This window comes from Balaenoptera acutorostrata, chromosome 10 (genome assembly GCF_949987535.1).
Source record: "Balaenoptera acutorostrata chromosome 10, mBalAcu1.1, whole genome shotgun sequence".
NCBI lineage: Eukaryota > Metazoa > Chordata > Mammalia > Artiodactyla > Balaenopteridae > Balaenoptera > Balaenoptera acutorostrata.
Genome location: NC_080073.1, coordinates 39,988,842 through 40,002,255, shown reverse-complemented (window position 1 = coordinate 40,002,255; position 13,414 = coordinate 39,988,842). Strand labels below are relative to the sequence as shown.

Below are 13,414 nucleotides of genomic sequence, written 5' to 3'. Positions count from 1 at the left end.
TTGAAATGCTCTCCTGGCTTTCTGCTCCCTCAGCGTCAATAGATGTCCGATAGAATAACTGGCCCTCATGGCTTTCCCTCCTTGGGGCCACCCCAGAGCGAGCCAGCTCTCCTGGCCCAAGGGTGGGAGGTGTGCTAGGATGTCAGTGTGCACTTGTGTGTGAACACATCCTGCTCAGCTCTTCCTCGCTGTGAACCTGCCTGGCCTGGCTCCTGTGGTGCCCTCTGCACTGACCACTGGACCTCCTCCCAGTGTCCCAGACTACAAGCTGTGGGGTGTCCTCAGTCTTCAGTCCTCAATGCTCAAACTCTTCCCAGTCCACATATCTGCTGGCCAGACCTGGCCAAACCGACAGCCACCCTTTGCAGCATATGGGCCCAGGGACCTCAGTACATCCCACACAGACCCACACACCAGTGCACGAAAGCATGGTGTGCACACAGCCACTGGTGCACACACACTAACAGGCCCTGCACCCAGGCTGATGCAGAGACAGGCCAGCTGCAGTGAGGCCTGCTGCTCTCTGCTGTCTCCCTTCCCCTTTATTCCCTCCTCCTCTCCCCTCTGCTGTCACTGGGAGGTTGGGGAGTTCCTAGGAGTTCCAGCTTCCTCTGGCCATTTCTAGCCAAGGATCATCCTGTGTCTCCCTGGGTCCAGAGCTCACACAGGGTGTGAGGTTCCAACTTGGGGGTAGAGAGCCATGTAACCAAGCAGCCCGTGAACCCTGGTCTGCACTTGCTGATTCCAGCCTGGCACAGGGCACAAAGTAGGTGCTCAAAGTGACTCAGGACCAGCCAGAGCACACAGTAAGGTGCTCAGAGAGGTTCCTGACTGGGACAGAGCACACAGTAGGTGCTTAGAGCAGCTCAGAACCGGCACAAGGCACACAGTAGTTGCCCTAGAAATGCTGGTTTAAGGGCTAAAGTAACATCACATGAAAAACTTCCCAAATGAGCCTCTGGACCTCCCCGAACTGGTAAGACCCCTGAGGGGGGACCTGGATAAACATGACCCGTTGGAGGCCAGCAAAGGGCAGAACAGGAGGCCCCCTGGGAAGCTCCAGCTGACTGTCCCTCCCCCTGGGCTGGAGGAAGAAGCTATTTATAGTTCCCCCTTGGCCCAGCTCCTTCTCCCCGGCAAGGCGCCAGTGTTCCCCCTCCTCCATGCCACTGACAGGCTGATGCCCCTAAGAGCACCCCTATTCCTGGAGAGACCCCCAACACTCTCACACCCCTTCTAGCACCACCTCCACTTTGCCCAGGTCTTTTCCCAATCCCCCCACCCTCTCCACCCTGCCCCGTGCCTACCCTGCCTGCTGCTCCCTGACCCGGGGTCCGTCAGGGAGCTGCCTCCTTCCTTGCCTCTGTTCATCCTGCAACCGAACTGGCCTGGGCCGCCGCCCCCTGCACCTCGGAGTCGGGCAGCCCCGCCCTCCAGGCTCCGGAGAGAGCCCAGCTGGCCGGCTGGCCCCGCCTCTCCAGCCCCGCCTTGGGCCCGCCCCCCAGGGCTGCTGACAACTGTGAGATCTCCGTCAGTGTCCCCAGCCCTGGGCAGCCACACTTCCGACAGTGCTACGTCTTTCTCCAGCTGGAGTTGTCTACACTACCCAGAATACCTGCCCCATCTGCAGGCAAGCCTGACCACACTCTCCAGAAGGTCAGTCCCATCCCCGGCACAGCAATGGAGTCGGGGTTGTGAGATTAGGCAAAACATACGCCCTGCACACCAAGGGACAGGTCAGTGAAATTGGGGCGGGGGGAGTGGGGAGAGGAGCAACGTAGCCAACTATGACTCCGCCCTCGTGTGTCACTGCCTGAGTGCACACAACTGTGTGATTCTTGTCTACCCCATTCTCCGGTCACTACATGTATTGAGCGCTCTCTGCGTGCCAGAACCTTCATGTACATTACATCACTCCGTGCTCACAAGAAGCTTGGTGGCATCACTCTGCTTTACAGAGGAGAAAACAGGCTTGGAAAGGTGAGGAGGTTTGCTCAGGACAATTCGATGAAGGAGGGGCAGTTGGGCCAGAGCCCCAGCAGCCTGAGCTCCTTCTCCCCTGAGCCATGTGCGTCCAAGGGCAGAGGCTGGGTATGCAGGGGTGTGGGTAAGACAGTGACTGGCTACGTGTTGAGCGTGCTTCATGTAGGTTTGGGGGACAAGCTCCTGTTCCTCCCAGCCCCCTCACATGGCCTCACCTTGCTCACACGCACTCACAGCTGTTAGATACACAGAGATGCAGCCACACATGCGTGCACACCCCCCCACACACACAGGGCAAGGCTGCCACGGCCACAGACCTCCCACGTACGACCATCTCACTGTGCCTGGAGATGCCCCTGATGGCCCCGTCCATCTGGGGTGGGTGCTGCCTCATGCATGTGACCCTCCGCCAGCATTTCTCTGTGTGGTGACCTGTGGAAAGACAGGGCAGACCTGTGGGTCTGGTCTTAGGTGGGCTGGTCTCCGATGCAGTGATGGTCTCTTGTGTTGAGGTGCCTGAAAGTGGCATTACAGTGACCACATGTGATGGTGTCCAGATGCTCTGTGACTGGACACAAGTGGGACCCAGACATGATAAGACTCCATGCGGTAGTGACCTTCAATGGTAGTGTCCAAGCTGTCCAGACCTACTGTAAGCCTGTGGGGCTCCTAGGAGTGGCAAGACTCCACCTGGCAACCTGACACAGCAACATCCAGGCTGTCCAGACACACTGTGACTCTGTGAGGCACTCTGATATGACACCACATGGCAGTGACCCCACGTGGCGGAGTCCTGATGCACCGTGCCCAGATGTAGTACCGTCCAGCTCTGCCGCTGCCTTGCAGGTCTCCCCATCCACGCTGGCTCCATCATTGTGATCCCCTCCCTCAGGCTCAGCGGCGGCCAACGTGGGCCAAGATGTGGGCATTGGCAGCAGCCTGCTCCCTCACTGCCCTGGCCCGGGCCTGTTCCAGTAAGATCTGCAGGAGGCCAAGGGGGACATCCAGCAAGAGGGTGATGCGGGGCCCAGGGCCAGGGTGGCCCCAAACAGTGGAGGGGCCTGTGGTGCTGGCTAAAGGGCTCTCCGAGGTCACAGGGCAGGGAGTGCCCTGGGGAAAGTTCTGAGGGAGGAGCCGGGAGCCTGGGATAGGGGTTGCTGGGACAAGCAAAGTCCTGCCCAATGTCAGGACCATCAGCACCAGCAGAGCCCACCTGGTCATCGTGTGGTCAGGCTGTGAGGAGAAAACAGGTTCAGGGCAGGGGCCCTGGTCAGCTATGGCCCATGGACAGAGACAGATGGGGAAAGCAGAGAGACAGAGAGCAGCCAGGCCAGGGACAGAGAGAGACAGAAACAGAGATGAAGGGACAAGAAGAGAGCCAGAGTGAGACAGAGAAAACAGACAGAGCCAGGCAGAGAAGGGGTCAGAGGGACAGAAAGAGTGAGAAAGCGAGTGAGAGAGACAGAGATAGACAAAGTGATGGAGAAACCCAGAGACAGAGAGCCACAGGTACATCTAGATATGGATATATTTTATAGAGAGAGAGATGGGGGGGAGGGAGGAAGAACAAGAACAAGAAGAAGAAAGGGAGGGAGGGAGGAGAGAGGGAGAGGGAGAAAGAGATGGAAATGCATGAGAGGGAGGCGGAGCAAATGGAGAGTGGAAGAAAAAAGAGACAGAAACTGCCCCAGAGACAGTGCGATGGAAATAAGGATGCAAAGAGAGAGAAACACAGAGGGACCAAAGGGGAGCCTGAGGTGTGAGCAAGAAAGCTTGTAGTAGATCCAGGGCAAAGAAAGGCAGGAATGGGGGTCTTTGAGGCAGAGAAGCAGCCAGAGGTCCCAGGGCGCCTCAGGTTCAGAGACCTCCACTGACCCAAATCCCAGATCCATTCAACCCCAAAAGCCCTGCCCATCCCCCTTGACCCCAGTCCTACCAGTAGCAGCCTCCTCTAGGGTAAGCTGGGGCCAGGCAGTGCTGTGCTGTGGTCTGCCTCTCTGCCCCCTTCAGGGCCCATTTATCTCCCTCAGCCCCTGGGCTGAGAGCTGGGGCCTGTCTCCTGGCTTGAGGCAGCCCCCCACCTATGATTCATCCCCTCCTGGGGAGCAGTGAGGACATATCCTCAGCCCCTACCCTGTCTTCTTTCTGGGGACAAGTTGGGGACTGAGGGTCACAGGACAGTGACCAGGGCTGGACAGAGGGACTCTGTACCCACTCGGGATGGTACTGCCCTCCCAGGGAAAACCTGCCCCGCTGACACCCACACCTCCCCAAACAGTCACAACAGGGGCCTTTAAACAGCAGCTTTAATGCCCCCCAGAATCAGCACCATGTCGTCACAGGCTTGGGTCAAGGGGCAGGTCAGATGCGGTCAGATTCAGTCACATCCGCTCACTGCCCACAGCCATCCCCACACTGAGTCATCTGCCGGGGAGGCAGGAGCCACAATGGGGGTTTGTCCACAAGGGGGAAGGCTAGACCCATGGAACAAGTCACTGAAATTAACGGACATGCTCATGCACGCTCACGTGCACGCAGGCCTCTAGCACCAAGGGGAGGGACAGCAGGGTCCAGCTGAGACACCGACTCCTCCAGGGGATGCTGAACTTCAGCTCATCATCTGCCTAAGCTCCGGGCAGCACCTGGGTGGGGCAGGTTGGGTTCAGCCATCTGACCTTACCCATCACATCGGCCACAGAGAATGGGGAAGCTGGGGGCATAGGGTGTGGAGGCTCTGCCCGCAGAGAGGGATGCTCCCTCAGGTCTTTAAGGGAGGGAGCACTGAGGGTGGCCATACTGGGGACTCCACATAGAGCTGGGGTTCTCTACTCAGCTCTTTGGTCTCGGGTGTCTGTCCCAGGTCCCCCAGTCTGAGGGGGCTTCTGACCCAGGACCCTGACCCTGGACGTGATATGGGTAGGCCCCTAATGGGATGGGAGGTACGCCCATACCTGTCCCCTGGCTCTGAGCCACCCGGGGCGGGCAGCGGCGCTCACAGGCCTCACGGGTCCCAAAACGGTTGGCATTCCCTCCGCAGCCACCATAGACAAAGGGGTGACAGGCCTCTATACCACCTGCCACAGCCCGATGATACCAGCGCAGGGTGTAGGCAGTACAGGAGCCCTCGTCCAGTGGAAGCGAGCAGGGGTCTGGGGCTGATGGAGGTCAAAGAGGTCAGCAGGGATGGGCTCTGTCTGCCCCTCCCCAAATCCCTCTGGGCCCAGCCCCCTTTCTCACCATCGCCATCCCAAGGAGCCTCAGGGTCCTGGTATTCCTCCACGGAATACTCAGAGTATTCGTACTCATCGTCCTCAGGAGGCACCTGGCCTGCACGCATGGTGGGGTGTGCTGTGAGCAGGGCCCCGGCAGGGCCGGGTTCATGCTGCCCAACCCTGGCCCTTGGATGGGGTGGGCAGCACTGGTCTCCCACGTGTACACAAGAGTGTTCCCTGCATGTGGACCCTACACGCGTGGTGTGGGCCCTGCACACATGAGCAGCCCCGTGTGTGTCTGTGACCCCACCCCACACGCCCCATGGCTCCAGCCGTCCTCACCTTCCTCCTCTGCATGGGAGACGCGGAGAACGGGCACGGCGTGGAGCTGGGGGCCAGCGGTGTCTGCAGAGTAACTAGGGAGGGGTCCTAGAGCCAGAAGCAGGGGCACAGGGCCCTGGGGTCAGCATGGTGGACACCCCAGCCAAGCCCCTGCTTAGAGGACCCAGGTGATGGGCACAGCAGGGCCTGGGGTGAGGAAAGTTCCGGGAGCGGAAAATACCAGAAAACTACTCACGTGATCCAGATGTGATAAACTGGCCCTGGCAGGCTGGAGGGGTCAGAGACGGGGCAGGGAGAGAGACAATAACAGAGCAGGAGACAAAGATGGAAAGAGGCAGGGAGAGAGACGCACACGGGGGCAGAGACATACAGAGGGGGACAGCAGGAGAGAGTGACAGGCAGGAGAGAGTGACAGACAGGAGAGCGAGGAAGGGAAGCAGATGCAGAGAGAGAGAGAAAGAGAAAGAAAGGAAGGGGAGAAGCAGACAAAGGGAGAGAGTGAAGTTGGGAACAGGCCAACAAAGGGCAAGAGAGAGAGGGAGAAACAGCCAGTCAGGAGCCGGCAGGCATGGAGACAGAGGGAAAGCAGCCACAGAGAGAGGCGGAAGGAGACGAGCTTCACTCTCTGATGCCCCCCAGGGCCACCAGAGCCCTCCACCCAAACCCTGGCTCCACATCAGGCCCTGAGGAACTGGCTCTGCTCACACCTTCACCCCCTCCACACGCCACCATCCTGGGCACCCAGGAACACTACGTGTCCCTCCACCTCTGCCTGGGTCTCCATTTGGGGAAGTCCTGTCAGCATGTCTGTCCTGAAACACCTGTGTGCTTTTTGTATCCATCTGTCTCCACCCATCTCCTTGACTGCTTGCCCCTTGGAAGTTCTGGGGATGCTGCCTGCCCCTGTCTAGGGGTACGGGGATGGAGTGGGGTGGTACCCAAGAGACTGTGGGCTGGGCCCCACTCACCACAACGCTGACTCATCTCCTGACGCACAAGGCCCCGAATGTCATCCTCCTAGGAGCCCAAGACCACAAGGGTCATGAAGAACCAATGGATCACAGAAGGCCAAAGGGTACATGATGCAGGGATCATGGAGGGGCAGCGCTGAGTCAGGGTCCAGGGTCCAGGGGGTCAGGGGTTGGGTGCAGGAGGCAGAGCCCACAACCCCCATACCCCACACTCACTGTCAGTGCAGCTTCTCCCTTCTCTCCGCGGGGCCCCGCAGGTCCTGGCCGCCCCTATGTGCAATGGATAGGACCAGGCTGTGACCTCTGATCTCACAGACACCAGAGGTCACCCCAACCTTTGACCCCAAGCCCAGGAATCCCCACTCACCTGCTCCCCTCTCTCTCCAGGGGTTCCAGGGACCCCAGGGGCCCCCACCACACTCTCTCCAGGGGGACCTCGTTCACCCTGTCAGACAGGACCAAGTAAGCAGGGTCAGAGGCAGTGGGGGTCAGAAGTAGGACAAATTGGGATCATAAGTTCAGAGGTTGGGGCAAAGATATTGAGGGAATGGGTTGCAGAGCCAGAGGTCAATGAGGTGTGAAGGGTCAGTGAGGCTCAGGGGTCTGGAGTCAGTCAGGGCCCCTCACCTTCTGGCCCTGAAGTCCTTCAGGGCCTTTGGGACCAATACTGCCAGGTGGCCCGGGGGGACCACTAGAGCCATCACTGCCCCTGGGACCTGGGAAGCCCCCAATTCCTGGAGGCCCCTGAGGAGAGATAGGTCAGAGTCAGTGATGAGAGCTTCCAAAGATGGACCCACTTCCAGAGAGTACAATCTCCTCAATTCACCATGACCTTAGCCTCAACTTACCCGCTCCCCTTTCTCGCCCTGGTCACCCTTGGGTCCTGGCTGCCCATCAAAACCGCGGTCACCCTGGGAACAGAAAGAAGCATGAGAGTCCCTCTGCCTTGGCCTACCTCAGCTCAACCTCCATAAGCCCCCAGGCCCAATGGCCATAACCTCAAGTACCTGTGGCCCTACCAGCCGGAGACCCTCAATCTGCCATGATACCCATGACCCTGACCCCACTGTGATGCCCCTTGCCCTGACTCCACCTATTTCCCCTACACTGACACTCCAACCTCCCCACTGACCTCCACCCACCGTAACCCCTCAGCCCTGAGGCATGTGCTGCTCCACCTCCCATCCCTTAATCCTAAATGTGCATTGTGGGGACTTCGCTGCCAGTCCAGTGGTTAAGACTCCGCGCTTCGGAATTTCCCTGGTGGTCCAGTGGTAAAGAATCTGCCTTACGATGCAGGGGACGTGGGTTTGATGCCTGGTCAGGGAACTAAGATCCCACATGCTGCGGGGCAACTAAGCCCACAAGCCACAACTACTGAGCTTGCGCGCCTCAACTAGAGAGACTGCATGCCACAAACTACAGAGCCCACGCGCTCTGGAACCCGTGCGCCACAACTACAGAGCCCACGTGCCCTGGAGCCTGCATGCCACAACTAGAGAAGAGAAAACCCGCATGCCGCAGCTAGAGAGAAGCCCGTGCGCCGCAACATAGAGCCCGCACACTGCAACGAAAGATCCCGCATGCCTCAATGAAGATCCCACGTGCTGCAACTAAGACCCAACGCAGCCAAAGAGAAATAAAAATAAAATAAATAGGGGCTTCCCTGGTGGCGCAGTGGTTGAGAATCTGCCTGCTAATGCAGGGGACACGGGTTCGAGCCCTGGTCTGGGAAGATCCCACATGCCACGGAGCAGCTGGGCCCGTGAGCCACAATTGCTGAGCCTGCGCGTCTGGAGCCTGTGCCCCGCGACGGGAGGGGCCGCGATAGAGAAAGGCCCGCGCACCGCGATGAAGAGCGGTCCCCGCACCGCGATGAAGAGTGGCCCCCGCTTGCCGCAACTGGAGAAAGCCCTCGCACGAACCGAAGACCCAACACAGCCAAAAATAAATAAATAAATAAATAAATAAATAAGAAAATCCTTTAAAAAAAAAAAAAAAAAAAAAACTTTAAAAAAAAAAAATAAAATAAAATAAATAAAATAAATAAATAATAACTCAATCTTAAAAGAAAAAAAAAAAAAAGACTCTGCGCTGCCACTGAGGGGGCACGGATTCAATCCCTGGTCGGAGAACTAAGATCCCGCATGCCACACACACGGTGCGGCCAAAGAAAAAAAAAAAAAGCACATTGTGACCCCAACCCACCCTGAAACCTTAAGACCAGCCCCACTCCACCCCCCAATGTCCCAACCTTTCACGACCCAAAACCTTCCTTGACCCAAAACCTTCACGACCCAACCATGCCCTTCCCTGCCCAATCCTAAACCCCCGATGTCCACTGTTGAGAGAGACCCCATACCTTGGGACCGATCAGGCCCTCCTTCCCAGGGGCCCCTGACTGGCCTGGAACACCTGGCTCCCCCTGGAGAAGAGAAGACATTAGCCAGGCCCTGGTCCACCCATTCACTCCTCATTCTGGGGGTGCCCCACTCTCACCAACTCTCCTTTGCGTCCTGCCAGCCCTGGGCGGCCTAGGGCACCAGCTTCTCCCTGCAGGGATCAGGTGGAGGGATCAGCGTTAGGGCCCAGGCCTCACAACCCCCCACATCCCAACGCATATGCCCCATCACCCCTGTACCTTATCTCCCTTCTCTCCATCAAGGCCACAGGCTCCCTTAACCCCCTGTTCGCCCTGCGGGAGAAAAGAAGTGAAAAATGACTTCCAGATACCTCACCCTGTAACCCCTTGACCCTGAAACTACTCTCCAAACTGGCCTTAGATACTCCAACCTCTGACCTTCCAACCTCTAACCTAACACCTCACATTCAACCCCGGATACCCCCACATCTGACCCCAGATACCTGACCTCTGACCCCAGATACCTCACCCTCCAACATCAGGTCCTCCTGATTAGGGGGAAAAAAACAGTCCCCTTCCCACCTTGAGGCCCCGGGGACCCATGAAGCCAACATCTCCTTTGTCTCCTCGGACACCAGGGGCTCCATCTTTTCCTCGGGATCCCTGGGGGGAAAGGGGTCAATGTGAGGCCAGCGGAGGTCAGTGAGGGATCAGAGGGAATCACTTTGGATGTAATGGACAGGGAACACCATAGGGGTGGGAATCATCATTAGGGGCCAGAGCCACTGGAAGGGCAGGGTTTTCCATGGGGATGAGGGTCACCATGGGCAGGGGTCACTATGTGGGTGGAACCATCATGGGGGCTACTGTGAAGGTAGGGGGGTGCCTGGACAACATGAGAGCACTGGTTCACTGTAAGGTCAAAGGCCACTACATGGGCATGGGGGCATCTTACCGGCTCACCAGGGATCCCTGCAGCACCAGGCTCACCCTGTGGGAAACACAGATGGGGGAGGGCAGCCCTTCAGTGTGACTGTCCCTTATGCTGGCCTGTCTGCTGCACATGCAGCCACTCGGTGACTGCAGCCAGGGCCCAGGCTGCACAAGGAGCCCGTGTGAGCACATATGGGGCCAACAGCAAGGGAGGCAGGAAACCCTCCAATGCTCAGAGGACACCCCTGGGACAGGGGTGTGTGATGCATGGCTCTGGGTCTGTACCTGGGGCTGGACTTGCCTTGGGTCCTGTGAGTCCACGCACCCCCAGCAACCCGGCTGAGCCCTTGTCTCCAGGCTGTCCCTTGGCGCCCTGTGGGAGTGACCAGGAGAGGGACACAATCAGGACCAGACCAGGCTGCATGCTCGGAGAATGACTGGAACCTGCTGACTGGGGCGGAGCTGGCCAGTGCTGCTCCCACGCACTTCCCCACGGCCCCTTCCCTTCCAGCCCACGCCCCAGCAGGGTGGAGCTGGGGACTGTGGCTTGTGGGGTGGCTCATTTCTCACCCCAGGACCCCCAGATCCCTGCCACTCCTCTTACCACTGGGCCCCTACCCTTACCCCTACCTGGAGTACCCCTAACAGCCAAGGAGCCCCCTTCCCATTCCCACAGGCACTCTCATAGAGCCACAGGCCACAGACTCCCCTTCTCACCTCGTATCCAGGCCCTTGAGCCCCTCCCATAGAACCCCCAAGCTCTCAGCTACCCCACAGAGTTGCTACAGCTGACAGAACCCCCTCCCCTCTGACCCCCAGAAAGCCCCCTCCCATCCTCCCCTCCTGTCCTCACAGACCCTCCATGGAGCCCCCCAGCCTGTAGGAACCCCCTCTTCACCCTGTATAGAATATCCCAACCTCATCCCCATACCTTTTCTCCAGCATCCCCACTGTCTCCCCGAGGTCCTTTGTCACCATCTATGCCCCGAGGCCCTCGTTCACCCTGGGTCAGGGTCAGAAATCAGGGTCAGGGGCTAAAAGTCCCTTACCCTCTGAGGGTTTCAGCTCTCAGATCCCCCGGTCCAGCCCACACAGAAGCCCCTCCCACACCCATCTGCACATGGACCAGACCCACTCACCATGTCCCCCTTGGCACCCCGTGGCCCCGGAGGCCCCATAATCACAGCTGAGTCACCCTGAGTGGACAGGGGGCAGTCAGAGGAGTCAGGGGCACCCTTAGTCCCCTGCCCTCCCCCATGCGCACACTCACCTTGTCACCCTTTAGCCCTGAGGTTCCAGTGTCACCCTATTGGGTGGAAGAGTGTGAGTCTCACCCAAATAGAGAAGTCCCAAATCCTGAGTTGCAAGATCCATCCCCACCCACACTGACCCCAGGGGCCTCTTCCCCATATCCTTACCTTCTCCCCACGCTCCCCCCGGCTGCCTGGGGGACCCTGTATGAGAGAAGAAAATGGTGAGCTAAGGGAATTTGTGGGGACTACTGGGGAGATAGCTCAGGGGGCAGGGGAGGACTGGGGGGCCCGGGGGAATGGGGGAGACAAAGGACCAGAGAGTAGCCAAGGAGAACCAGAGGGCTGCAGGAGGCTGCAGAGTGTCACAAGGGCACAGAGGGCACAGGCAGGGGACTGAGTCACATCACTGGCTCTTTCCCCAGGGGGACCCACCACGAGTCCTCGGGGTCCCTCCAGGCCGGGGCGGCCATCTTCACCCTGGATGGTGACAATAGATTCAGTGACTCGGTAAGTTGGAAATCAGAGGCGAGAGCTGTGATGAAGGGAGTCCCAGGGTGGCTCCCTGGAATGGCCATGGCTGCAGAGCAGGACATACGTACCCGGACACCTGGCTCCCCACGCTCGCCTCGGGCCCCAGGCGGCCCTGCTCCAGGGTCTCCCTGGAGATCAACAGGACACCAGGGATCAGTGAGGGGAATTGGTGAGGACAGAGGGTCATGGGAGGTCGGTGGAGGTTGGAGGGAGTGACAGGGGTCAGTGGAGATTGGAGGAGGTGACAGGGGTCAGTGGAGATTAGAGGGGGGTGACAGGGGTTAGTGGAAGCTGGAGGGGGTGGCAGGGGTGAAAGAGAGAGCCAGCAGCATTGTCCCATCTACCTTGTCTCCTTTGAGTCCAGGGGCCCCAGGTGCTCCCTGTGGGCAGAGTGAGGTGAGGCCTCTGTGCCCCTCAAAGGCACACACACATCTAGCCACACAGTGTGGCACAGTCCCCAGCCTAAGTCCCCACATGGACAGACTCCAACGCACAGCAATCAGAGACATGGGGCGTTGGGGCACTTCTACTCACCGCTAACCCAAGGGGTCCAGGTGGCCCCAAGGGACCTGGGGCTCCCTCTCTCCCTGGGGGGCCTGCCAGACCCTACAGTGAAAACGAGGCAAGAGAGGCGAAGGGTGACTTGGGAACCTTCCTCCCGTGCTGTGCCCCCAAGACCAGGAGCCCCCTCGGCAGGGTTGGGCCCCCTTCTCCTCCTCACCCAGTACCAGATTCAGAGGTCCTGAAGTCACCAAGTCCCCACATGCAGCCCTTAGCGCCCTTACCCGCTCTCCACTGGGGCCCGGCTGACCCATCTCTCCTCGAGGGCCTGTCTGACCGGGGAACCCCGCAATACCAGGAGCACCAGGGGTGCCAGGGGGGCCCAAGTCTCCCTGGAACAAAAATAGCAAAGGGAGGAATGGCTCCAGCAGGACCCCTTCCCAGGACTAGCCCCAGAATACCCTCTTCCTCCCACCTCCAGGCCCCCCGCCCCACCTGCCGCCCCCACTACTAGTGATGGGGCATTGTTTTACCTTTAGACCTGGAGGACCAATTGGCCCAGGGGGCCCCTGGACCCCAACTCCTGGGTCACCCTTCAAGGGAAAGAAGAGTCAGATCAGGCTCAGGGAGTCTCAGGACCATGACCCCCAGCAGGGATGCTTTAGGGCACACATACCTTGTGACCTTTGAGTCCTGGAGCCCCTTTCTGACCCTAAAAAAAACAAAGTAAACAGCATTTGAGAGTAGGAACATGAACCCAGAGCTCAGGTATGGCCCCAAAACATTCCCAGGGGAGCCCAGAGGTGACCACAGCCATTTGGGACCGAGGATGTGAGTGCAGGTACATGGGATGGCAGACAGGAGCAGGAACTCAGACATGTCCCATCCCAGGGAGCTTAGACATGACCACAGACATGAGCTCAGATACGGGAGCACAGACAGGGTGGGGAAAGGGGCAGCACCAATACATGACGAAGGAGAGGCCCACAAGAACTCCCATGTGTCCTGAGACCTGGGAGATCAGACAGGAGCACATGTGCTCAGACACAGGGGGGAACAGGCACGTGGAAGCCAGGAGGCGTGACCCCCGCATGCTCCCAGAGCAGGACCCTGAATGCTGGAATGTTCAGCCAGGCTCGGGTTCAGATGTGCCCAGGCCCAGGAATGGTGCCTCACATCCACAACTGCACTCCTCAACCCAGACTCAGACTCGCCCAGACCCCAGACTCACATCTTCACCAGGATCTCCAGGCTCCCCGGCACGGCCGGCTTCACCCTGCATAGAAAGGGTGGTGAGGGTGTCTAGCCACCCAACCGTACCCCTCC

General features: G+C 58.9%; 3 protein-coding genes across 10 annotated transcripts in view; all 3 read right to left on the bottom strand.

Annotated features, from left to right (window-relative positions):
• Positions 1-2,382, bottom strand: part of PFKFB4 (6-phosphofructo-2-kinase/fructose-2,6-biphosphatase 4) — a 41,366-nt gene extending 38,984 nt beyond the window's left edge. Inside the window, exon 1 of one of the 2 annotated variants that reach the window (XM_057554747.1) lies at positions 2,301-2,382. Coding sequence is in view for 1 of the 2 variants with exons in the window: in XM_057554744.1 (XP_057410727.1) it covers positions 1,308-1,371 (64 nt within the window). In the remaining variant the exon portion in view is untranslated. The other variant, XM_057554744.1, reaches the window with a different exon arrangement.
• The window catches only part of COL7A1 (collagen type VII alpha 1 chain), a 45,474-nt gene that overhangs the window by 7,778 nt on the left and 24,282 nt on the right, over positions 1-13,414 (bottom strand). For 4 of the 7 annotated variants that reach the window (XM_057554739.1, XM_057554736.1, XM_057554737.1 and 1 more), the window contains exons 94-121: positions 13,320-13,364; positions 12,765-12,800; positions 12,622-12,681; positions 12,373-12,480; positions 12,122-12,193; positions 11,932-11,967; positions 11,656-11,715; positions 11,489-11,533; positions 11,222-11,257; positions 11,074-11,109; positions 10,943-10,999; positions 10,735-10,806; positions 10,105-10,176; positions 9,826-9,861; positions 9,453-9,533; positions 9,150-9,203; positions 9,008-9,061; positions 8,871-8,933; positions 7,357-7,419; positions 7,136-7,252; positions 6,876-6,953; positions 6,725-6,778; positions 6,506-6,554; positions 5,773-5,805; positions 5,538-5,624; positions 5,221-5,310; positions 4,935-5,138; positions 2,301-2,415 (exon numbers count right to left, since the gene is read on the bottom strand). In XM_057554739.1, coding sequence (XP_057410722.1) covers positions 2,301-2,415; positions 4,935-5,138; positions 5,221-5,310; positions 5,538-5,624; positions 5,773-5,805; positions 6,506-6,554; positions 6,725-6,778; positions 6,876-6,953; positions 7,136-7,252; positions 7,357-7,419; positions 8,871-8,933; positions 9,008-9,061; positions 9,150-9,203; positions 9,453-9,533; positions 9,826-9,861; positions 10,105-10,176; positions 10,735-10,806; positions 10,943-10,999; positions 11,074-11,109; positions 11,222-11,257; positions 11,489-11,533; positions 11,656-11,715; positions 11,932-11,967; positions 12,122-12,193; positions 12,373-12,480; positions 12,622-12,681; positions 12,765-12,800; positions 13,320-13,364 — 1,913 coding nt within the window. Of the gene's footprint in view, positions 1-2,300; positions 2,416-4,272; positions 4,626-4,934; positions 5,139-5,220; positions 5,311-5,537; positions 5,625-5,772; positions 5,806-6,505; positions 6,555-6,724; positions 6,779-6,875; positions 6,954-7,135; positions 7,253-7,356; positions 7,420-8,870; positions 8,934-9,007; positions 9,062-9,149; positions 9,204-9,451; positions 9,534-9,825; positions 9,862-10,088; positions 10,177-10,734; positions 10,807-10,942; positions 11,000-11,073; positions 11,110-11,221; positions 11,258-11,488; positions 11,534-11,655; positions 11,716-11,931; positions 11,968-12,121; positions 12,194-12,372; positions 12,481-12,621; positions 12,682-12,764; positions 12,801-13,319; positions 13,365-13,414 lie in introns of those variants that run through there. The other 3 variants (XM_057554740.1, XM_057554742.1, XM_057554743.1) reach the window with 3 other exon arrangements.
• UCN2 (urocortin 2) lies at positions 2,428-4,139 on the bottom strand. Its single transcript, XM_057554748.1, has one exon. The coding sequence runs from the start codon at positions 3,496-3,498 to the stop codon at positions 2,878-2,880; it is 621 nt and encodes a 206-aa protein (XP_057410731.1). The 5' UTR covers positions 3,499-4,139; the 3' UTR covers positions 2,428-2,877.